The following is a 22580-nucleotide window of genomic DNA, read 5'->3' as shown; positions in this document are numbered from 1 at the left end:
GTTCAGGGATGTGTAGGTTAGGGTGAATTGGCCATGCTAAATAACCTATCGTGTTCAAGGATGTGCAGGTTAGGGTGGATTGGCCATGCTAAATTACCCATAGTGATCAGGGATATGCAGGGTAGGGTGAATTGGCCATGCTAAATTATCCCATAGTGTTCAGGGATGTGCAGGTTATGGTGGATTGGCCATGCTAAATTACCCCATAGTGTTCAGGGATGTGTAAGTTAGGGTGGAGTGGCCATGCTAAATTACCCCATAGTGTTCAGGGATGTGCAGGTTTGGGTGGATAGGCCATGCTAAATTACCCATAGGGTTCAGGGATGTGCAGGTTAGGGTGTATTAGCCAGGCTAAATTACCCCATAGTGTTCAGGGATGTGTAGGGTAGCGTGGATTGGCCATGCTAAATTACCCCATAGTGTTCAGGGATATGTAGGGTAGGGTGGATTGGCCCTGCTAAATTACCCCATAGTGTTCAGGGATGTGTAGGTTCGGGTGGATTGGCCATGCTAATTTACCCCATAGTGTTCAGGGATGTGCAGGTTAGGGTGGATTGGCCATGCTAATTGACCCATAGTGTTCAGGGATGTGCAGGTTAGTGTGGATTGGCCATGCTAAATTCCCCATACTGCTCTGGGATGTGTAGGTTAGAATGGGTTAGCCATGCTAAATTACCCATAGTGTTCAGGTTTGTGTAGGTGAGAGAGGGTTGGCCTTGCTAATTTCCCGATAGTGTTCAGTGATGTGCAGGTTAGAGTGGTTTGGCCATGCTAAATTGCCTATAGTGTTCTGGGATGTTTAGGTTTGGGTGGATTGGCCAGGCTAAATTACCCCATAGTGTTCAGGGATGTGTAGGTAAGGGTGGACTGGCCATGCTAAATTACCCTTTAGTGCTCAGGGATGTGTAGGTTAGGGTGGATTGGCCGTGCTAAATTACCCATAGTGATCAGGGATGTGCAGGTGAGGGTGGATTGGCCATGCTAAATTACCCATAGTGATCAGGGATATGCAGGTTAGGGTGAATTGGCCATGCTAAATTATCCCATAGTGTTCAGGGATGTGCAGGTTAGTGTGGATTGGCCATGCTAAATTATCCCATAGCGTTCAGGGATGTTTAGGTTAGGGTGGATTGACCATGCTAAATTTCCCATAGTGTTCAGGGATGTGCACGTTAGGGTGGATTGGCAATGCTAAATTCCCGATAGTGTTCAGTGTTGTGCACGTTAGGGTGGATTGGCCATACAAAAGTACCCCATAGTGTTCAGGGATGTTTAGGTTAGGGTGGATTGGCAGTGCTAAATAGCCTATAGCATTCTGGGATGTGTAGGGTTAGGGTGGATTGGCCATGGTAAATTACCCCATATTGCTCAGGGATGTGCAGGTTTGCGTGGATTGGCTATGCTAAATTACCCATGGTGTTCAGGGATGTGTAGGTTAGGGTGGATTGGCCATGCTAAATTACCCAGAGTGTTCAGGGATGTGAAGGTTAGTGTGAATTGGCCATGCTAAATTACCCCATAGTGTTCAGGTTTGTTCAGGTGAGAGTGGGTTGGCCATGCTAAATTACCCCATAGTGTTCAGTGATGTGCAGGTTTGGGTGGTTTGGCCATGCTAAACAGCCTATAGTTTTCTGGGATGTTTAGGTTTGGGTGGATTGGCCATGCTAATTTACCCCATAGTGTTCAGGGATGTGTAGGTCAGGGTGGACTGGCCATGCTAAATTACCCCTTAGTGCTCAGGGATGTGTAGGTTAGGGTGGATTGGCCATGCTAAATTACCCCATAGTGTTCAGGGATGTTTAGGTTCGGGTGGATTGGCCATGCTAAATAGCGTATAGCATTCTGGGATGTGTAGGGTTAGGGTGGATTGGCCATGGTAAATTACCCCATATTGCTCAGGGATGTGCAGGTTCGCGTGGATTGGCTATGCTATATTACCCATAGTGTTCAGGGATGTGTAGGTTAGGGTGGATTGACCATGCTAAATTACCCAGAGTGTTCAGGGATGTGAAGGTTAGTGTGAATTGGCCATGCTAAATTACACCATAGTGTTCAGGTTTGTTCAGGTGAGAGTGGGTTGGCCATGCTAAATTACCCCATAGTGTTCAGTGATGTGCAGGTTTGGGTGGTTTGGCCATGCTAAATAGCCTATAGTTTTCTGGGATGTTTAGGTTTGGGTGGATTGGCCATGCTAATTTACCCCATAGTGTTCAGGGATGTGTAGGTCAGGGTGGATTCGCCATGCTAAATTACCCATAGTGATCAGGGATATGCAGGTTAGTGTGAATTGGCCATGCTAAATTATCCCATAGCGTTCAGGGATGTTTCGGTTAGGGTGGATTGGCCATGCTAAATTACCCCATAGTGTTCAGGGATGTGTAGGTTAGGGTGGATTGGCCATGCTAAATTACCCATAGTGTTCAGGGATGTTTAGGTTAGGGTGGATTGAACATGCTAAATTACCCATAGTGCTCAGGGATGTGCACGTTAGGGTGGATTGGCCATGCTAAATTACCCCATCGTGTTCAGTGATATGCAGGTTAGGGTGTATAAGCCAGGCTAAATTACCCCATTGTGTTCAGGGATGTGTTGGTTAGGGTGGATTGACCATGCCAAATTACCCAGAGTGATCAGGGATGTGTAGGTTAGGGTGGATTGGCCATGCTAAATTACCCATAGTGTTCAGGGATGTGCAGGTGAGGGTGGATTGGCCATGCTAAATTATCCCATAGTGCTCAGGGATGTGCAGGTTAGGATGGATTGGCCATGCTAAATTACCCCATAGTGTTCAGGGATGTGCAGGTTAGGGTGGATTGGCCATGCTAAATTAGCCATATTGTTCAGGGAATGTAGGTTAGGGTGGATTGGCTATGCTAAATTACCCCAAAGTGCTCAGGGATGTGCAGCTTAGGGTGGATTGGCCATGCTAAATTACCCCATAGTGTTCAGGGATGTGTAGGTGAGGGTGGATTGGCCATGCTAAATTACCCATTGTGGACAGGGATGTGAAGGTTAGAGTGGATTGGCCATGCTAAATTACCCCATAGCATTCTGGGATGTGTAGGGTTAAGGTGGATTGGCCATGCTAAATTCCCCATACTGCTCAGGGATGTGTAGATTAGGGTGGATTGGCCATGCTAAATTACCCATAGTGTTCAGGGATGTGAAGGTTTGGGTGAATTGGCCATGCTAAATTGCCCATAGTGTTCAGGGATGTGTAGGTTAGGGTGGATTGGCCATGCTAAATTACGCCATAGTGCTCAGGGTTGTGTAGGTTAGGGTGGATTGGCCATGCTAAATTACCCAGAGTGTTCAGGGATGTGAAGGTTCGGGTGAATTGGCCATGCTAAATTACCCCATAGTGTTCAGGTTTGTGCAGGTTAGGGTGGATTGGCCATGCTAAATTACCCATAGTGCTCAGGGATGTGCAGGTTAGAATGGATTGGCCATGCTGAATTACCCAGAGTGTTCAGGGATGTGTAGCTTAGGGTGGATTGGCCATGCTAAATTACCCCATAGTGTTCAGGGATGTGTAGGTTAGAGGGGATTGGTCATGCTAAATTATCCCATAGTGTTCAGGGATGTGTAGGTTAGGGTGGATTGGCCATGCTAAATCACCCCATAGTGTTCAGGGATGTGTAGGTTAGGGTGGATTGGCCATGCTAAATTACCCATAGTGCTCAGGGATGTGTAGGTTAGGGTGGATTGGCCATGCTAAATTACCCCATAGTGTTCAGGTTTGTGCAGGTTAGGTCGGTTTGGCCATGCTAAATAGCCCCATAGTGCTCAGGGATGTGTAGGTTAGGGTGGATTGGCCATGCTAAATTACCCCATAGTGTTCAGCGATGTGTAGGTTAGAGGGGATTGGTCATGCTAAATTACCCATAATGTTCAGGGATGTGTAGGTTAGGGTGGATTGGCCATGCTACATTACCCATAGTGCTCAGGGATGTGCAAGTTAGGGTGGATTGGCCATGCTAAATTACCCCATAGTTCCTCCCCGTACCTGTCTCTCCATGTACCTGTCCCACCCCCTACCTGTCCTTCCCCGTACTTGTCATTCTCCGTACCGGTCCCTCCCCGTACCTGTCCCACCCTGTACCTGTCCCATCTCGTACCTGTCCCTCCCCGTAACTATCCCTCCCTGTACCTGTCCCGCCCCGTACCTGTCCCATCCCGTACCTGTCCCTCCCCGTACCTGTCCCTTCCCCCTACCTGTCCCACCCTGTACCTGTCCCTCCCCGTACCTGTCCCTCCCCGTACCTGTCCCTTCCCCCTACCTGTCTTACCCCGTACCTGTCTTACCCCGTACCTGTCTTACCCCGTACCTGTCCGTCCCCGTACCTGTCCCACACCGTACCTGTCCATCCCCGTACCTGTCCCTCCCCGTACCTGTCCCACCCCGTACCTGTCCCACCCCGGACCTGTCCCTCCTCGCACCTGTCCCACCTCGTACCTGTCCCACCCCGTACCTGTCCCTCCCCGTACCTGTCCCTCCCCGTACCAGTCCCACCCCGTACCAGTCCCGCCCTGTACTAGTCCCGCCCCGTAACTGTCCCCCCTCGCACATTTCCCTGCCCGAACCTGTCCCTCCCCGTACCTGTCCCACCCCGTACTGGTCCATCCCCGTAGCTGTCCCTCCCTGTACCTGTCCCTCTCGCACCTGTCCCTCTCGCACCTGTCCCTCCCCGTACCTGTCCCTCCCCGTACCTGTCCCTCCCCGTACCTGTCCCTCCCCGTACCTGTCCCACCCCGTACTTGTCCGTCCCCGTAGCTGTCCCTCCCAGTACCTGTCCCTCTCGCACCTGTCCCACCCCGTACTTGTCCCTCCCCGTACCTGTCCCCCCTCGCACCTGTCCCACCATGTACCTGTCCCACCATGTACCTGTCCCACCCCGTACCTGTGCCACCCTGTACCTGTCCCACCCCGTACCTGTCCCTCCCTGTACCTGTCCCTCCCTGTACCTGTCCCTCCCCGTACCTGTCCCACCCCGTACCTGTCTTACCCCGTACCTGTGCCTCCCCGTACCTGTCCCACCCCGTATCTGTCCGTCCCCGTACCTGTCCCTCCTCGCACCTGTCCCACCTCGTACCTGTCCCACCCCGTACCTGTCCCACCCCGTACCTGTCCGTCCCCGTACCTGTCCCACCCCGTACCTGTCCCACCCCGTACCTGTCCCACCCCGTACCTGTCCATTCCCGTACCTGTCCATCGCTGTACCTGTCACACAGCGTACCTGTCCCTCCACGTACCTGTCCCGCCCCGTACCTGTCCCTCTCACACCTGTCCCTCCCCGCACCTGTCCCTCCCCGCACCTGTCCCTCCCCGCACCTGTCCCTCCCCGCACCTGTCCCACCCCGCACCTGTCCCTCCCCGTACCTGTCCCTCCCCGTACCTGTCCCTCTCGCACCTGTCCCTCCCCGTACCTGTCCCACCCCGTACTTGTCCGTCCCCGTAGCTGTCCCTCCCTGTACCTGTCCCTCTCGCACCTGTCCCACCCTGTACCTGTCCCTCCCCGTACCTGTCCCTCCCCGTACCTGTCCCCCCTCGCACCTGTCCCACCATGTACCTGTCCCTCTCCGTACCTGTCCCTCCTCGAACCTGTCCCCCCTCGCACATTTCCCTGCCCGAACCTGTCCCACCCCGTACTTATCCGTCCCCGTAGCTGTCCCTCCCCGTAGCTGTCCCTCCCCGTACCTGTCCCTCCCCGTACCTGTCCCTCCCCGCACCTGTCCCTCCCCGTACCTGTCCCTCTCGCACCTGTCCCACCCCGTACCTGTCCCTCCCCGTACCTGTCCCTCCCCGTACCTGTCCCACCCCGTACCTGTCCCTCCCCGTACCTGTCCCCCCTCGCACGTGTCCCACCTCGTACCTGTCCCACCCCGTACCTGTCCCACCCCGTACCTGTCCCTCCCCGTACCTGTCCCTCCCCGTACCTGTCCCACCCCGTACTTGTCCGTCCCCGTAGCTGTCCCTCCCAGTACCTGTCCCTCTCGCACCTGTCCCACCCCGTACCTGTCCCTCCCCGTACCTGTCCCCCCTCGCACCTGTCCCACCATGTACCTGTCCATCCCCGTACCTGTCCCACCCCGTACCTGTGCCACCCTGTACCTGTCCCACCCCGTACCTGTCCCTCCCTGTACCTGTCCCTCCCTGTACCTGTCCCTCCCCGTACCTGTCCCACCCCGTACCTGTCTTACCCCGTACCTGTGCCTCCCCGTACCTGTCCCACCCCGTATCTGTCCCACCCCGTATCTGTCCGTCCCCGTACCTGTCCCTCCTCGCACCTGTCCCACCTCGTACCTGTCCCACCTCGTACCTGTCCCACCCCGTACCTGTCCCACCCCGTACCTGTCCGTCCCCGTACCTGTCCCACCCCGTACCTGTCCCACCCCGTACCTGTCCCACCCCGTACCTGTCCATTCCCGTACCTGTCCATCGCTGTACCTGTCACACAGCGTACCTGTCCCTCCACGTACCTGTCCCGCCCCGTACCTGTCCCTCTCACACCTGTCCCTCCCCGCACCTGTCCCTCCCCGCACCTGTCCCTCCCCGCACCTGTCCCTCCTCGTACCTGTCCCTCCTCGTACCTGTCCCTCCTCGTACCTGTCCCTCCCCGTACCTGTCCCTCCCCGTACCTGTCCCTCTCGCACCTGTCCCTCCCCGTACCTGTCCCACCCCGTACTTGTCCGTCCCCGTAGCTGTCCCTCCCTGTACCTGTCCCTCTCGCACCTGTCCCACCCTGTACCTGTCCCTCCCCGTACCTGTCCCCCCTCGCACCTGTCCCACCATGTACCTGTCCCTCTCCGTACCTGTCCCTCCTCGAACCTGTCCCCCCTCGCACATTTCCCTGCCCGAACCTGTCCCTCCCCGTACCTGTCCCACCCCGTACTTGTCCGTCCCCGTAGCTGTCACTCCCTGTACCTGTCCCTCTCGCACCTGTCCCACCCCGTACCTGTCCCTCCCCGTACCTGTCCCTCTCGCACCTGTCCCTCCCCGTACCTGTCCCACCCCGTACTTGTCCGTCCCCGATGCTGTCCCTCCCTGGACCTGTCCCTCTCGCACCTGTCCCACCCCGTACCTGTCCCTCCCCGTACCTGTCCCCCCTCACACCTGTGCCACCCTGTACCTGTCCCTCCCCGTACCTGTCCCTCCCCGTACCTGTCCCTCCCCGCACCTGTCCCACCCTGTACCTGTGCCACCCTGTACCTGTCCCTCCCCGTACCTGTCCCTCCCCGTACCTGTCCCTCCCCGTACCTGTCTTACCCCGTACCTGTGCCTCCCCGTACCTGTCCGTCCCCGTACCTGTCCGTCCCCGTACCTGTCCGTCCCCGTACCTGTCCCTCCCCGTACCTGTCCCTCCTCGCACCTGTCCCTCCTCGCACCTGTCCCACCACGTACCTGTCCCACCTCGTACCTGTCCCTCCCCGTACCTGTCCCACCCTGTACCTGTCCCTCCCCGTACCTGTCCCACCCCGTACCTGTCCCACCCTGTACCTGTCCCACCCTGTACCAGTCCCTCCCCGTACCAGTCCCGCCCTGTATCAGTCCCGCCCCGTAACTGTCCCCCCTCGCACATTTCCCTGCCCGAACCTGTCCCTCCCCGTACCTGTCCCTCCCCGTACCTGTCCCTCCCCGTACCTGTCCCTCTCGCACCTGTCCCTCCCCGTACCTGTCCCTCTCGCACCTGTCCCTCCCCGTACTTGTCCGTCCCCGATGCTGTCCCTCCCTGTACCTGTCCCTCTCGCACCTGTCCCACCCCGTACCTGTCCCTCCCCGTACCTGTCCCCCCTCACACCTGTCCCACCATGTACCTGTCCCACCCCGTACCTGTGCCTCCCCGTACCTGTCCGTCCCCGTACCTGTCCGTCCCCGTACCTGTCCCACCCCGTACCTGTCCCTCCTCGCACCTGTCCCTCCCCGTACCTGTCCCTCCCCGTACCTGTCCCTCCCCGTACCTGTCCCTCCCCGTACCTGTCCCACCCCGTACCTGTCCCTCCTCGCACCTGTCCCTCCCAGTACCTGTCCCTCTCGCACCTGTCCCACCATGTACCTGTCCCTCCCCGTACCTGTCCCACCCCGTACCTGTGCCTCCCCGTACCTGTCCCACCCTGTACCTGTCCCTCCCCGTACCTGTCCCTCCCCGTACCTGTCCCTCCCCGTACCTGTCCCACCCTGTACCTGTCCCACCCTGTACCTGTCCCTCCCGGTACCAGTCCCGCCCTGTACCAGTCCCGCCCTGTACCAGTCCCGCCCCGTAACTGTCCCCCCTCGCACATTTCCCTGCCCGAACCTGTCCCTCCCCGTACCTGTCCCACCCCGTACTGGTCCGTCCCCGTACCTGTCCCTCCCTGTACCTGTCCCTCTCGCACCTGTCCCTCCCCGTACCTGTCCCTCCCCGTACCTGTCCCTCCCCGTACCTGTCCCTCTCGCACCTGTCCCTCCCCGTACCTGTCCCACCCCGTACTTGTCCGTCCCCGTAGCTGTCCCTCCCAGTACCTGTCCCTCTCGCACCTGTCCCACCATGTACCTGTCCCACCCTGTACCTGTCCCACCCCGTACCTGTACCACCCCGTACCTGTCCCTCCCTGTACCTGTCCCTCCCTGTACCTGTCCCTCCCTGTACCTGTCCCTCCCTGTACCTGTCCCTCCCCGTACCTGTCCCTCCCCGTACCTGTCCCACCCCGTACCTGTCTTACCCCGTACCTGTCCCTCCTCGCACCTGTCCCACCTTGTACCTGTCCCACCCCGTACCTGTCCCACCCCGTACCTGTCTTACCCCGTACCTGTCTTACCCCGTACCTGTCCCTCCCCGTACCTGTCCCACCCCGTATCTGTCCGTCCCCGTACCTGTCCCACCCCGTACCTGTCCCACCCCGTACCTGTCCCACCCCGTACCTGTCCCTCCCCGTACCTGTCCCTCCCCGTACCTGTCCCACCCCGTATCTGTCCGTCCCCGTATCTGTCCGTCCCCGTATCTGTCCGTCCCCGTACCTGTCCGTCCCCGTACCTGTCCCTCCCCGTACCTGTCCCACCCCGTACCTGTCCCACCCCGTACCTGTCCCTCCTCGCACCTGTCCCTCCTCGCACCTGTCCCTCCTCGCACCTGTCCCTCCCCGTACCTGTCCCGCCCCGTACCTGTCCCACTCTGAACCTGTCCCTCCTCGTACCTGTCCCACCCCGACCTGTCCCTCCCCGTACCTGTCCCACCCCCTACCTGTCGTTCCCCGTACCTATCCCTCCCGGTACCTGTCATTCTCCGTACCTGTCCCTCCCCGTACCTGTCCCACCCTGTTCCAGTCCCATCTCGTACCTGTCCCTCCCCGTACCTATCCCTCCCCTGTACACCTCCCTTTCCCGTACCTGTCCCACCCCGTACCTGTCCCTCCCCGTACCTGTCCCTCTCGTACCTGTCCCTCTCGTACCTGTCCCTCCCCGTACCTGTCCCTCCCCGTACCTGTCCCACCCCATACCTGTCCCTCCCCGTACCTGTCCCCCCTCGCACCTGTCCCACTCCGTACGTGTCCCACCCAGTACCTGTCCCTTCCCGTAGCTGTCCCTTCCCGTACCTGTCCCTCCCCGTACCTGTCCCACCCCATACCTGTCCCCCCCGTACCTGTCCCTCCCCGTACCTGTCCCTCCCCGTACCTGTCCCACCCCGTACCTGTCCCACCCCGTACCTGTCCCACCCCGTACCTGTCCCTCCCCGTACCTGTCCCTCCCCGTACCTGTCCCACCCCGTACCTGTCCCTCCACGTACCTGTCCCACGTCCTACCTGCCCCACCCCGTACCTGTCCCTCCCCGTACCTGTCCCTCCCCGTACCTGTCCCACCCCGTACCTGTCCCTCCACGTACCTGTCCCACGTCCTACCTGCCCCACCCCGTACCTGTCCCACCCCGTACCTGTCCCACCCCGTACCTGTCCCTCCCCGTACCTGTCCCTCCCCGTACCTGTCCCACCCCGTACCTGTCCCTCCACGTACCTGTCCCACGTCCTACCTGCCCCACCCCGTACCTGTCCCTCCCCGTACCTGTCCCTCCCCGTACCTGTCCCTCTCGCACCTGTCCCTCTCGCACCTGTCCCTCCCCGGTACCTGTCCCTCCCCGTACCTGTCCCTCCCCGTACCTGTCCCTCCCCGTACCTGTCCCTCCCTGTACCTGTCCCTCTCGCACCTGTCCCTCCCTGTACCTGTCCCCCCTCACACCTGTCCCTCCCCGTACTTGTCCCATCCCGTACCTGTCCTTCCCCGTACCTGTCCCACTCAGTACCTGTCCCTCCCCGTACCTGTCCCACTCCGTACCTATGCCTCCCCCTACCTGTCCCTCCCTGTACCTGTCACTCCCCGTTCCTGGCCCTCCCCGTACCTGTCCCACCACGTACTTGTCCTTCCCTGTACCTGTCCCCTCTCGTACCTGTCCCCTCTCGTACCTGTCCCTCCCCGTACCTGTCCCTCCCCGTACCTGTCCCTCCCCGTACCTGTCCCCCCTCGCACCTGTCCCCCCTCGCACCTGTCCCTCCCCGTACCTGTCCTTCCCCGCACCTGTCCCACCCCGTACATGTCCCTCCCCGTACCTGTCCCACCCCATCCCTGTCCCTCCCCGTACCAGTCCCACCCCGTACCTGTGCCTCCCGGTACCTGTCCCACCCCGTACCTGTCCCTCCCCGTACCTGTCCCTCCCCGTACCTGTCCCTCCCCGTACCTGTCCCTCCCCGTACCTGTCCATTCCCGTACCTGTCCATTCCCGTACCTGTCCATCCCTGTACCTGTCTCACAGCGTACCTGTCCCTCCACGTACCTGTCCCTCCACGTACCTGTCCCACCCCGTACCTGTCCCACCCCGTACCTGTCCCTCCCCGTACCTGTCCCTCCCCGAACCTGCCCCTCCCCTACCCACCCCGTTCCTGTCCCTCCCCGTTCCTGTCCCTCCCCGTTCCTGTCCCTCCCTGTACCTGTCGCTCCCTGTACCTGTCCCTCGTTGCACGTGTCCCTCCCCGTACCTGTCCCTCCCCGTACCTGTCCCTCTCCGTACCTGTTTCACCCCGTACCTGCCCCACTCGGTACATGTCCCTCCCCGTACCTGTGCCTCCCCGTACCTGTGCCTCCCCGTACCTGTCCCTCACCGTACCTGTCCAATCCCGCACCTGTCTCTCTCGCACCTGTCCCACTCCTTACCTGTCCCTCCCCGTACCTGTCCCTCACCGTACCTGTCCCCCCTCGCACCTGTCTCTCCCCGTACCTGTCCCTCCCCGTACCTATCCCTCCTCGCACCTGTCCCTCCCCATACCTGTCCCTCCCCGTACATGTCCCTCCCCGTACCTGTCCCACCCCGTACCTGTCCCCCCTCGCACCTGACCTTCCCCGTACCTGTCCCGCCCCGTGCCTGTCCCTCCCCGTACCTGTCCCTCTCGCACCTGTCCCTCCCCGTACCTGTCCCTGCCCGTACCTGTCCCCCTCGCACCTGTCCCTCCCCGCAACTGTCCCACCCCGTACCTGTCCCTCCCCGTACCTGTCCCTCCCCGTACCTGTCCCTCCCCGTACCTGTCCCCCTGCACACCTGACCCCCCTCGCACCTGTCCCTCCCCGCACCTGTCCCACCCAGTACCTGTCCCTCCACGCACCTGTCCCTCCCCGTACCTGTCGCTCCCGGTACCTGTCCCTCCCCGTACCTGTCCCTCCCCGTACCTGTCCCTCCCCGTACCTGTCCCTCCCCGTACCTGTCCCATCCCGTACCTGTCCCACCCCGTACCTGTCCCACCCCGTACCTGTCCCTCCCCGTACCTGTCCCTCCCCGTACCTGTCCTTCCCCGCACCTATCCCACCCCGTACATGTCCCTCCCCGTACCTGTCCCTCCCCGAACCTGCCCCACCCCCTACCCACTCCGTACCTGTCCTTCCCCGCACCTGTCCCACCCCGTACATGTCCCTCCCCGTACCTGTCCCTCCCCGAACCTGCCCCACCCCCTACACTCCGTACCTGTCCCTCCCCGTACCTGTCGCACCTACTTCCTGTCCCTCCCCGTACCTGTCCCCTCTTGCACCTGTCCATCCGTGTACCTGTCCGTCTCCGCACCTGTCCCTCTCCGTACCTGTCCCTCCCCGTACCTGTCCCTCTCGGTACCTGTGCCACCCCGTACCTGTCCCACCCCGTACCTGTCCCCTCTTGCACCTGTCCCTCCCCGTACCTGTCCCTCCCCGTACCTGTCCCTCCCCGTACCTGTCCCTCCCCGTACCTGTTTCACCCCGTACCTGTCCCTCCCCGTACCTGTCCCTCCCCGTACCTGTCCCTCCTCGCACCTGTCCCACCCCGTACCTGTCCCTCCCCGTACCTGTCCCCCTCGCACCTGTCCTTCCCCGTACCTGTCCCCCCTCGCACCTGTCCCTCCCCGTACCTGTCCCTCCCCGTACCTGTCCCTCCCCGTACCTGTCCCCCCTCGCACCTGTCCCTCCCCGTACCTGTCCCTCCCCGTACCTGTCCCTCCCCGTACCTGTCCATGCCCGTACCTGTCCCCCCTCGCACCTGTCCCCCCTCGCACCTGTCCCTCCCCGTACCTGTCCCTCCCCGTACCTGTCCCCCCTAGCACCTGTCCCTCCCCGTACCTGTCCCTCCCCGTACCTGTCCCACCCCGTACCTGTCCCCCCTAGCACCTGTCCCTCCCCGTACCTATCCCTCCCCGTACCTGTCCCACCCCGTACCTGTCCCCTCTTGCACCTGTCCCTCCCCGTACCTGTCCCTCCCCGTACCTGTCCCTCCCCGTACCTGTCCCTCCCCGTACCTGTTTCACCCCGTACCTGTCCCTCCCCGTACCTGTCCCTCCCCGTACCTGTCCCTCCTCGCACCTGTCCCACCCCGTACCTGTCCCTCCCCGTACCTGTCCCCCTCGCACCTGTCCTTCCCCGTACCTGTCCCCCCTCGCACCTGTCCCTCCCCGTACCTGTCCCTCCCCGTACCTGTCCCTCCTCGCACCTGTCCCTCCCCGTACCTGTCCCTCCCCGTACCTGTCCCTCCCCGTACCTGTCCCCCCTCGCACCTGTCCCCCCTCGCACCTGTCCCCCCTCGCACCTGTCCCCCCTCGCACCTGTCCCCCCTCGCACCTGTCCCTCCCCGTACCTGTCCCTCCCCGTACCTGTCCCCCCTAGCACCTGTCCCTCCCCGTACCTGTCCCTCCCCGTACCTGACCCCCTCACACCTGTCCCACCCCGTACCTGTCCCTCCCCGTACCTGACCCCCTCACACCTGTGCCTCCCCGTACCTGTCCGCTCCCGGACCTGTCCCTCCCCGTACCTGTCCATCCCCGTACCTGTCTCACACCGTACCTGTCTCACACCGTACCTGTCTATCCCGTACCTGTCCCACCCCGTACCTGTCCCTCCCCGCACCTGTCCCTCCCCGCACCTGTCCCTCCCCGCACCTGTCCCTCCCCGTACCTGTCCCTCCCCGTACCTGTCCCTCCCCGTACCTGTCCCTCCACGAACCTGCCCCTCCCGTACCTGTCCCACCCCGTACCTGTCCCTCCCCGTACCTGTTCCCCCAGCACCTGTCCCACCCCGTACCTCTCCCACCCCGTACCTCTCCCACCCCGTACCTGTCCCTCCCCGTACCTCTCCCTCCCCGTACCTGTCCTTCCCCGTACCTGTCCTTCCCCGTACCTGTCCTTCCTCGCACCTGTCCCTCCCCGCACCTGTCCCTCCCCGTACCTGTCCCTCCCCGTACCTGTCCCACCCCGTACCTGTTCCTCCCTGTACCTGTCCCACCCCGTACCTGTCCCTCCCCGTACCTGTCCCTCCCCGTACCTGTCCCTCCCCGTACCTGTCCCGCCTCGCACCTGTCCCTCCCAGTACCCGTCCCGCCCCGTACCTGTCCCTCCCCGTACCTGTCCCTCCCCGCACCTGTCCCTCCCCATTCGTGTCCCTCCCCGCACCTGTCCCACCCCGTACCTGTCCCCCCTCGCACCTGTCCCTCCCAGTACCTGTCCCACCCCGTACCTGTCCCACCCCGTACCTGTCCCACCCCGTACCTGTCCCTCCCCGCACCTGTCCCCCCTCGCACCTGTCCCTCCCAGTACCTGTCCCTCCCAGTACCTGTCCCACCCCGTACCTGTCCCTCCCCGTACCTGTCCCTCCCCGTACCTGTCCCTCCCCGTACCTGTCCCACCCCGTACCTGTCCCACAGCGTACCTGTCCCTCCCCGCACCTGTCCCTCCCCGCACCTGTCCCTCCCCGCACCTGTCCCTCCCCGCACCTGTCCCACCCCGCACCTGTCCCTCCCCGCACCTGTCCCTCCCCGCACCTGTCCCTCCCCGCACCTGTCCCTCCCCGTACCTGTCCCACCCCGTACCTGTTCCTCCCTGTACCTGTCCCACCCCGTACCTGTCCCTCCCCGTACCTGTCCCTCCCCGTACCTGTCCCGCCTCGCACCTGTCCCTCCCAGTACCCGTCCCGCCCCGTACCTGTCCCTCCCCGTACCTGTCCCTCCCCGCACCTGTCCCTCCCCGTTCGTGTCCCTCCCCGCACCTGTCCCTCCCCGTACCTGTCCCCCCTCGCACCTGTCCCTCCCAGTACCTGTCCCACCCCGTACCTGTCCCACCCCGTACCTGTCCCACCCCGTACCTGTCCCTCCCCGCACCTGTCCCCCCTCGCACCTGTCCCTCCCAGTACCTGTCCCTCCCAGTACCTGTCCCACCCCGTACCTGTCCCTCCCCGTACCTGTCCCTCCCCGTACCTGTCCCTCCCCGTACCTGTCCCTCCCCGTACCTGTCCCACCCCGTACCTGTCCCACAGCGTACCTGTCCCACAGCGTACCTGTCCCTCCCCGTACCTGTCCCTCCCCGTACCTGTCCCTCCCCGTACCTGTCCCTCCCCGTACCTGTCCCACCCCGTACCTGTCCCCCCATGCACCTGTCCCTCCCCGTACCTGTCCCACCCCGTACCTGTCCCTCCCCGTACCTGTCCCCCCATGCACCTGTCCCTCCCCGAACCTGCCCCACCCCGTACCTGTCCCTCCCCGTACCTGTCCCTCCCCGTACCTGTCCCCCTCGCATCTGTCCCACCCCGTACCTGTCCCCCTCGCACCTGTCTCTCCCCGTACCTGTCCCTCCCCGCACCTGTCCTACCCCGCTCCTGTCCCTCCCCGTACCTGTACCACCCCGTACCTGTCCCTCCCTGTACCTGTCCCTCCCTGTACCTGTCCCTCCCTGTACCTGTCCCTCCCTGTACCTGTCCCTCCCCGTACCTGTCCCTCCCCGTACCTGTCCCTCCCCGTACCTGTCCCACCCCGTACCTGTCCCACCCCGTACCTGTCCCACCCCGTACCTGTCCCTCTCCGTACATGTCCCCCCTCACCTGTCCCACCCCGCACCTGTCCCACCCCGTACCTGTCCCACCCCGTACCTGTCCCACCACGTACCTGTCCCTCCCCGTACCTGTCCCCCCTCGCACTTGTCCCTCCCCGTACCTGTCCCTCCCCGTACCTGTCCCCCTCGCACCTGTCCCACCCCGTACCTGTCCCCCTCGCACCTGTCTCTCCCCGTACCTGTCCCTCCCCGTACCTGTCCCCCCTCGCACTTGTCCCTCCCCGTACCTGTCCCTCCCCGTACCTGTCCCCCCTCGCACCTGTCCCTCCCAGTACCTGTCCCTCCCCGTACCTGTCCCTCCCCGTACCTGTCCCTCCCCGTACCTGTCCCCCCATGCACCTGTCCCTCCCCAAACCTGCCCCACCCCGTACCTGTTCCTCCCCGTACCTGTCCCTCCCCGTACCTGTCCCCCTCGCACCTGTCTCTCCCCGTACCTGTCCCTCCCCGCACCTGTCCCACCCCGCTCCTGTCCCTCCCCGTACCTGTACCACCCCGTACCTGTACCACCCCGTACCTGTCCCTCCCTGTACCTGTCCCTCCCCGTACCTGTCCCTCCCCGTACCTGTCCCTCCCCGTACCTGTCCCCCCTCGCACCTGTCCCTCCCCGTACCTGTCCCCCCATGCACCTGTCCCTCCCCAAACCTGCCCCACCCCGTACCTGTTCCTCCCCGTACCTGTCCCTCCCCGTACCTGTCCCCCTCGCACCTGTCCCACCCCGTACCTGTCCCCCTCGCACCTGTCCCTCCCCGTACCTGTCCCTCCCCGCACCTGTCCCACCCCGCTCCTGTCCCTCCCCGTACCTGTACCACCCCGTACCTGTACCACCCCGTACCTGTCCCTCCCTGTACCTGTCCCTCCCCGTACCTGTCCCTCCCCGTACCTGTCCCTCCCCGTACCTGTCCCTCCCCGTACCTGTCCCACCCCGTACCTGTCCCACCCCGTACCTGTCCCTCTCCGTACATGTCCCCCCTCACCTGTCCCACCCCGCACCTGTCCCACCCCGCACCTGTCCCACCCCGCACCTGTCCCACCCCGTACCTGTCCCACCCCGTACCTGTCCCACCCCGTACCTGTCCCTCCCCGTACCTGTCCCCCCATGCACCTGTCCCTCCCCAAACCTGCCCCACCCCGTACCTGTCCCTCCCCGTACCTGTCCCTCCCCGTACCTGTCCCCCTCGCACCTGTCCCACCCCGTACCTGTCCCCCTCGCACCTGTCTCTCCCCGTACCTGTCCCTCCCCGCACCTGTCCCACCCCGCTCCTGTCCCTCCCCGTACCTGTACCACCCCGTACCTGTCCCTCCCTGTACCTGTCCCTCCCTGTACCTGTCCCTCCCCGTACCTGTCCCTCCCCGTACCTGTCCCACCCCGTACCTGTCCCACCCCGTACCTGTCCCTCTCCGTACATGTCCCCCCTCACCTGTCCCACCCCGCACCTGTCCCACCCCGTTCCTGTCCCACCCCGTACCTGTCCCACCCCGTACCTGTCCCTCCCCGTACCTGTCCCCCCTCGCACTTGTCCCTCCCCGTACCTGTCCCTCCCCGTACCTGTCCCCCCTCGCACCTGTCCCTCCCAGTACCTGTCCCTCCCCGTGCCTGTCCCTCCCCGCACCTGTCCCTCCCCGCACCTGTCCCTCCCCGCACCTGTCCCTCCCGTACCTGTCCATCCCGTACCTGTCCATCCCCGTACCTGTCTCACACCGTACCTGTCCCTCCCCGTACCTGTCCCACCCGTACCTGTCCCCCCTCGCACCTGTCCCACCCCGTACCTGTCCCTCCCCGCACCTGTCCCTCGCCGCACCTGTCCCACCCCGTACCTGTCCCTCCCCGTACCTGTCCCTCCCCGTACCTGTCCCTCCCCGTACCTGTCCCTCCCCGAACCTGCCCCTCCCCGTACCTGTCCCTCCACGAACCTGCCCCTCCCCGTACCTGTCCCTCCCCGTACCTGTCCCTCCCCGTACCTGTCCCTCCCCGTACCTGTCCCTCCCCGTACCTGTCCCACCCCGTACCTGTCCCACCCCGTACCTGTCCCACCCCGTACCTGTCCCTCCCCGTACCTGTCCCTCCCCGTACCTGTCCCTCCTCGTACCTGTCGCTCCCCGTACCTGTCCTTCCCCGCACCTGTCCCACCCCGTACATGTTCCTCCCTGATCCTGTCCCTCCCGGTACCTGTCGCACCTCCTTCCTGTCCCATCCCATACCTGCCCGTTCCTGTACCTGTCCCTCTCCGTACCTGTCCCACCCCGCACCTGTCCCTCCCCGCACCTGTCCCTCCCCGCACCTGTCCCTCCCCGCACCTGTCCCTCCCCGCACCTGTCCCTCCCCGCACCTGTCCCACCCCGTACCTGTCCCACCCCGTACCTGTCCCACCCCTTACCTGTCCCACCCCTTACCTGTCCCACCCCTTACCTGTCCCACCCCGTACCTGTCCCCCCTCGCACCTGTCCCTCCCAGTACCTGTCCCACCCCGTACCTGTCCCACCCCGTACCTGTCCCACCCCGTACCTGTCCCACCCCGTACCTGTCCCTCCCCGTACCTGTCCCACCCCGTACCTGTCCCACCCCGTACCTGTCCCACCCCGTACCTGTCCCACCCCGTACCTGTCCCTCCCCGTACCTGTCCCCCCTCGCACCTGTCCCTCCCAGTACCTGTCCCTCCCCGTACCTGTCCCCCCTCGCACCTGTCCCTCCCAGTACCTGTCCCACCCCGTACCTGTCCCACCCCGTACCTGTCCCACCCCGTACCTGTCCCACCCCGTACCTGTCCCACCCCGTACCTGTCCCTCCCCGTACCTGTCCCCCCTCGCACCTGTCCCTCCCAGTACCTGTCCCACCCCGTACCTGTCCCGCCCCGTACCTGCTCCTCCCTCCCACCATCTCCAAGGCCCAGGTCAGGAGGGGGAGAGAATACTCCCCACTTGTTCCTGGGTGGGGGCAGCTCCAGCAACACTCAAGAAGCACAACCCCATCCAGGAACAAAGCAGCCCCCCCACCCCCTGCGGGATTGGCCCCCCACCCACAAACACCCCCCACCTCCCCCCCACCGACGCTCAGTAGCAGCGGTGTGGACCATCTACAAGGTGCCCTGCAGAAATCCCCCAAAGACCCTCAGGCAGCACCTTCCAAACCCCACGGCCACTTCCATCCAGAAAGACAAGGGGCAGCAGGTACATGGGAACACCAGCCCCCTGCAAGTTCCCCTCCGAGCCCCCTCCCCATCCCGCCTCGGAAATATATCACCGTCCCTTCAGTGTGGCTGGGTCAGAATCCTGGAATCCCCTCCCTCAGGGGCGTTGTGGGTAGTTCAGGGAGCTGTACTCTGTATCTAACCCCGTGCTGTCCCTGTCCCTGGGGGTGTTTGATGGGGGGACAGTGTAGAGGGAGCTTTACTCTGTATCTAACCCCGTGCTGTCCCTGTCCTGGGAGTGTTTAATGGGGGACAGTGTAGAGGGGGCTTTACTCTGTATCTAACCCCGCGCTGTCCCTGTCCTGGGAGTGTTTGATGGGGACAGTGTAGAGGGAGCTTTACTCTGTATCTAACCCCGTGCTGTCCCTGTCCTGGGTGTGTTTGATGGGGGACAGTGTAGAGGGAGCTTTACTCTGTATCTAACCCCGTGCTGTCCCTGTCCCTGGGGGTGTTTGATGGGGGGACAGTGTAGAGGGAGCTTTACTCTGTATCTAACACCGTGCTGTCCCTGTCCTGGGAGTGTTTGATGGGGACAGCGTGGAGGAAGCTTTACTCTGTATCTAACCCCGTGCTGTCCCTGTCCTGGGAGTGTTTGATGGGGGACAGTGTAGAGGGAGCTTTACTCTGTATCTAACCCCATGCTGTCCCTGTCCTGGGTGTGTTTGATGGGGGACAGTGTAGAGGGAGCTTTACTCTGTATCTAACCCCATGCTGTCCCTGTCCTGGGAGTGTTTGATGGGGGACAGTGTAGAGGGAGCTTTACTCTGTATCTAACCCCGTGCTGTCCCTGTCCTGGGAGTGTTTGATGGGGACAGCGTGGAGGAAGCTTTACTCAGTATCTAACTCCGTGCTGTCCCTGTCCTGGGAGTGTTTGATGGGGGACAGTGTAGAGGGAGCTTTACTCTGTATCTAACCCCGTGCTGTCCCTGTCCTGGGAGTGTTTGATGGGGACAGTGTAGAGGGAGCTTTACTCTGTATCTAACCCCGTGCTGTCCCTGTCCTGGGAGTGTTTGATGGGGGACAGTGTAGAGGGAGCTTTACTCTGTATCTAACCCCATGCTGTCCCTGTCCCTGGGAGTGTTTGATGGGGGACAGTGTAGAGGGAGCTTTACTCTGTATCTAACCCCGCGCTGTCCCTGTCCTGGGAGTGTTTGATGGGGGACAGTGTAGAGGGAGCTTTACTCTGTATCTAACCCCATGCTGTCCCTGTCCTGGGTGTGTTTGATGGGGGACAGTGTAGAGAGAGCTTTACTCTGTATCTAACTCCGTGGTGTCCCTGTCCTGGGAGTGTTTGATGGGGGACAGTGTAGAGGGAGCTTTCCTCTGTATCTAACCCCATGATGGGGTATGTTCTCTCTCTTCCAGCTCGGGTCGAGCAGCCGAAACAGTCGAAATGGCTCTCCGTGCTGCAGATCTGTTTGGGTGGATCCGTCCTGATCATCCTCATCGCTCTCCTGGCTGTTTCCAAGTATTGTCCGTGGCTGAATCCCGGGAGGTCAACCGTGCAGCCCTCCCACGCCACCCAACACCCGACAAGCAAGACGTAACTCCCTGCCCTGAGCCTCCTCTCTGCCCCTGAGACGCTCCTGTCGTTGTCACTGTCTGGACCTTCCTTCTGTCCCCTCGATGCCCATCGGTGGGTGTCCCAGGGCGTTGGCGACTCCACCAATGCCGAAACCGTTCCCCCTCCATCCCCTGTCCCTTGGCACCTCCCTCACCCTCCTGCCCACCCTCCGTTCCACTCCCTCGAACTGCAGGAGGTCCACCTTTTGTTCAGAATGTGTTTTTGGCGCTCCGTTTGACCCCCCTCTGCCCGGCCGTGAGGGGGCACCTCGGAGTATTAAGTCACAAAGACCAGTGGAGTTGCGGGTAGTGCCCGAGACGGTGAAACGGGATATTGATCAGTTACGGATCCAGGTGGAGAAAATGGCAGGTGGAGTTTAATCCGGGTGAGTGTGAGGTGCTGCATGTTGGAGGGATCAAACATTGAAGGAAAAGTGTCCCGTTAATGAACAGCGTTGATGTCCAGGGGCAATCTTGGGGTTCAAGGCCATCGCTCCCTGAAAAAGTGGCCCTCACAAGCAGATAGGGCAGGAAAGGAGGGCTATGGCACCCTGGTCTTTATTGGTCGGGGAACTGAGTACAAGAGTCGCGATGTCACGTCGCAGCTTTATCAGGCTTTGGTGAGGTCGCACTGAGAGTATTTAATTCTGGTCGCCGTATTCCAGGGAGGGTGTGGGCGCTTCAGACAGGATGCTGCCTGGATTTGAGGGAATGAGCTGTCAGGAGTGGCTGGAAAAACTCAGGCTGTTTTCTCTGGAGGCTGAGGGGAGACTCGGTCGCGGTTGTGATGCAGGTGTCGGTGGGGCACGCGACCTTTTTTTTCAGCGAATTGAAAAGCGAGCAAGGACTGACTGAAATCACAGCGAGTACTGAACAAGCTAACAACGCCACACTGGGTCAGAACTAATAGCTGGTGCTGCGTTGCCACGGAACTAAAAAAAAACAAATTCAACTTCGGCCAAACCATGGAAATTATGCCCCAAGATACCAAAATCCAATCATGTTCGAAATTTTAACGGTTTTATGATGCTGCTAAAGCCAACGAACTGAGGTGATGCTTTGGGGTCAAGAAACCAGACATTTTGAACAGTTAAGGGGAGACGTGCGATGGACAGCAATAATTCCAGAATGCGAGGTGAACAACTCTCTGAAAGGGAGCCGTCTATCAGAGGTTTGTGCAGCTCAGGGCTGAAGGAGAGACAACTCAGGAACAATCCCAGCGGAAAATCAACCCACAAATCCGACTGGGTTTTGAAACGTGATTCTGTATTTTTTTTTTTATCTGTGTGTCAGTCTTAATCAGGGTGTTTTTTTGGAGTGGGGGCGGGGGGCAGTGTTGTTGAGTGGGAGGCTATAAAGAAAGGAGTTGTGAATAACTGGTGTTTCAATGTTCTCTGCTGGCCTTAAAGAATCGAACAAGTTAATTTTCACTTCACATCGTGCGCGCTCGTTCTCTGCCCCTCGAAATCTGACAGGCGCGAGGTGAGCTTCCCGGGTTTAAAATGAGCAGAGGGGTATTCCCCCAACTCCCCATGTCCCAACAAAGCCGGTAGGGTTGGGAGACACAGGGATAGAGTTGACGGTCAGATTCCCGTCCCCGGAGTCGGAGCGTCTGGCGTTCGGGGAAAGGGGCCATGCTTTTAAGGTGAGACAGGGGGGAAAAGGCCGAGAGAGAGGTGAGGGGCAGGTCTGTCCCACAGAGAGTGGTGGGACACGCAGTCCCGGAGATGGAGGACGCAGACATGAGAGGGGCATTGAAGGGGCTTTTAGATACGGATGCAAGGGCTGGAGGGATAGGACAGGCAGAAGGGATCGGTTGAACGTGGCGTCACCTCTGGCACAACATGGTGGGCTAAAGGGCCTGTTCCCCCTCCCCCTCCCCACACAGTGCTGTGTTATACAAGGCTGTGGTATCCCACAGCATCAGCTCCCTGTCGGTGTAGGGGGCACGCCCAGAGGATTCCCCTCAGCCTCCCCTGGGTCCATGGTCCAAGCCAACGTTAGGATCACTCTTCCCCAATCAGCTCCCCCTACAGCCGCGTCTCTGATCCACTCCCCTCACCCAGGGCGTTACCAAGGAGAGGAACTCGGCTGTGCGGGAATAGCGAATGAAGCACTCAGCCAGGAAATCAATGCCGAAAGATGTTGGGGGGACTCTGAAAGGCACGGGCTGGTGGTCATCCCCACGTAACCACGGTAACGTAGCCCCCACAGAGGAGAACCGTATCTGAGAGGGAACGGGGGTGGGGAGAGAGAGAGAGTCAGGGAGAGAGAGTCGGGGGGGAGGGAGAGAGAGTCGGGGGAGAGGGAGAGAGAGTCGGGGGGGAGAGAGAGAGAGAGAGTCGGGGGAGAGGGAGAGAGAGTCGGGGGAGAGGGAGAGAGAGTCGGGGGGGAGGGAGAGAGAGTCGGGGGGAGAGGGAGAGAGAGTCGGGGGAGAGAGAGAGAGAGTCGGGGGGGAGAGAGAGAGAGAGTCGGGGG

General features: G+C 61.5%; 1 protein-coding gene across 2 annotated transcripts in view; it reads left to right on the top strand.

Moving 5' to 3' along the window:
- The window catches only part of LOC132814587 (SLAM family member 5-like), a 47711-nt gene extending 26236 nt beyond the window's left edge, over positions 1 to 21475 (top strand). For both annotated transcript variants that reach the window (XM_060823527.1, XM_060823526.1), the window contains exon 4: positions 19905 to 21475. In XM_060823527.1, the coding sequence (XP_060679510.1) occupies positions 19905 to 20086 (182 nt within the window). In that variant the 3' untranslated portion in view covers positions 20087 to 21475. The remainder of the gene's footprint in view (positions 1 to 19904) is intronic.
- The last annotated feature ends 1105 nt before the right edge of the window (positions 21476 to 22580 follow it).

This window comes from Hemiscyllium ocellatum, unplaced genomic scaffold, assembly GCF_020745735.1.
Source record: "Hemiscyllium ocellatum isolate sHemOce1 unplaced genomic scaffold, sHemOce1.pat.X.cur. scaffold_861_pat_ctg1, whole genome shotgun sequence".
Lineage (NCBI taxonomy): Eukaryota > Metazoa > Chordata > Chondrichthyes > Orectolobiformes > Hemiscylliidae > Hemiscyllium > Hemiscyllium ocellatum.
The sequence above is the reverse complement of the archived record's forward strand: the minus strand, read 5'-3'. Positions and strand labels throughout refer to the sequence as shown.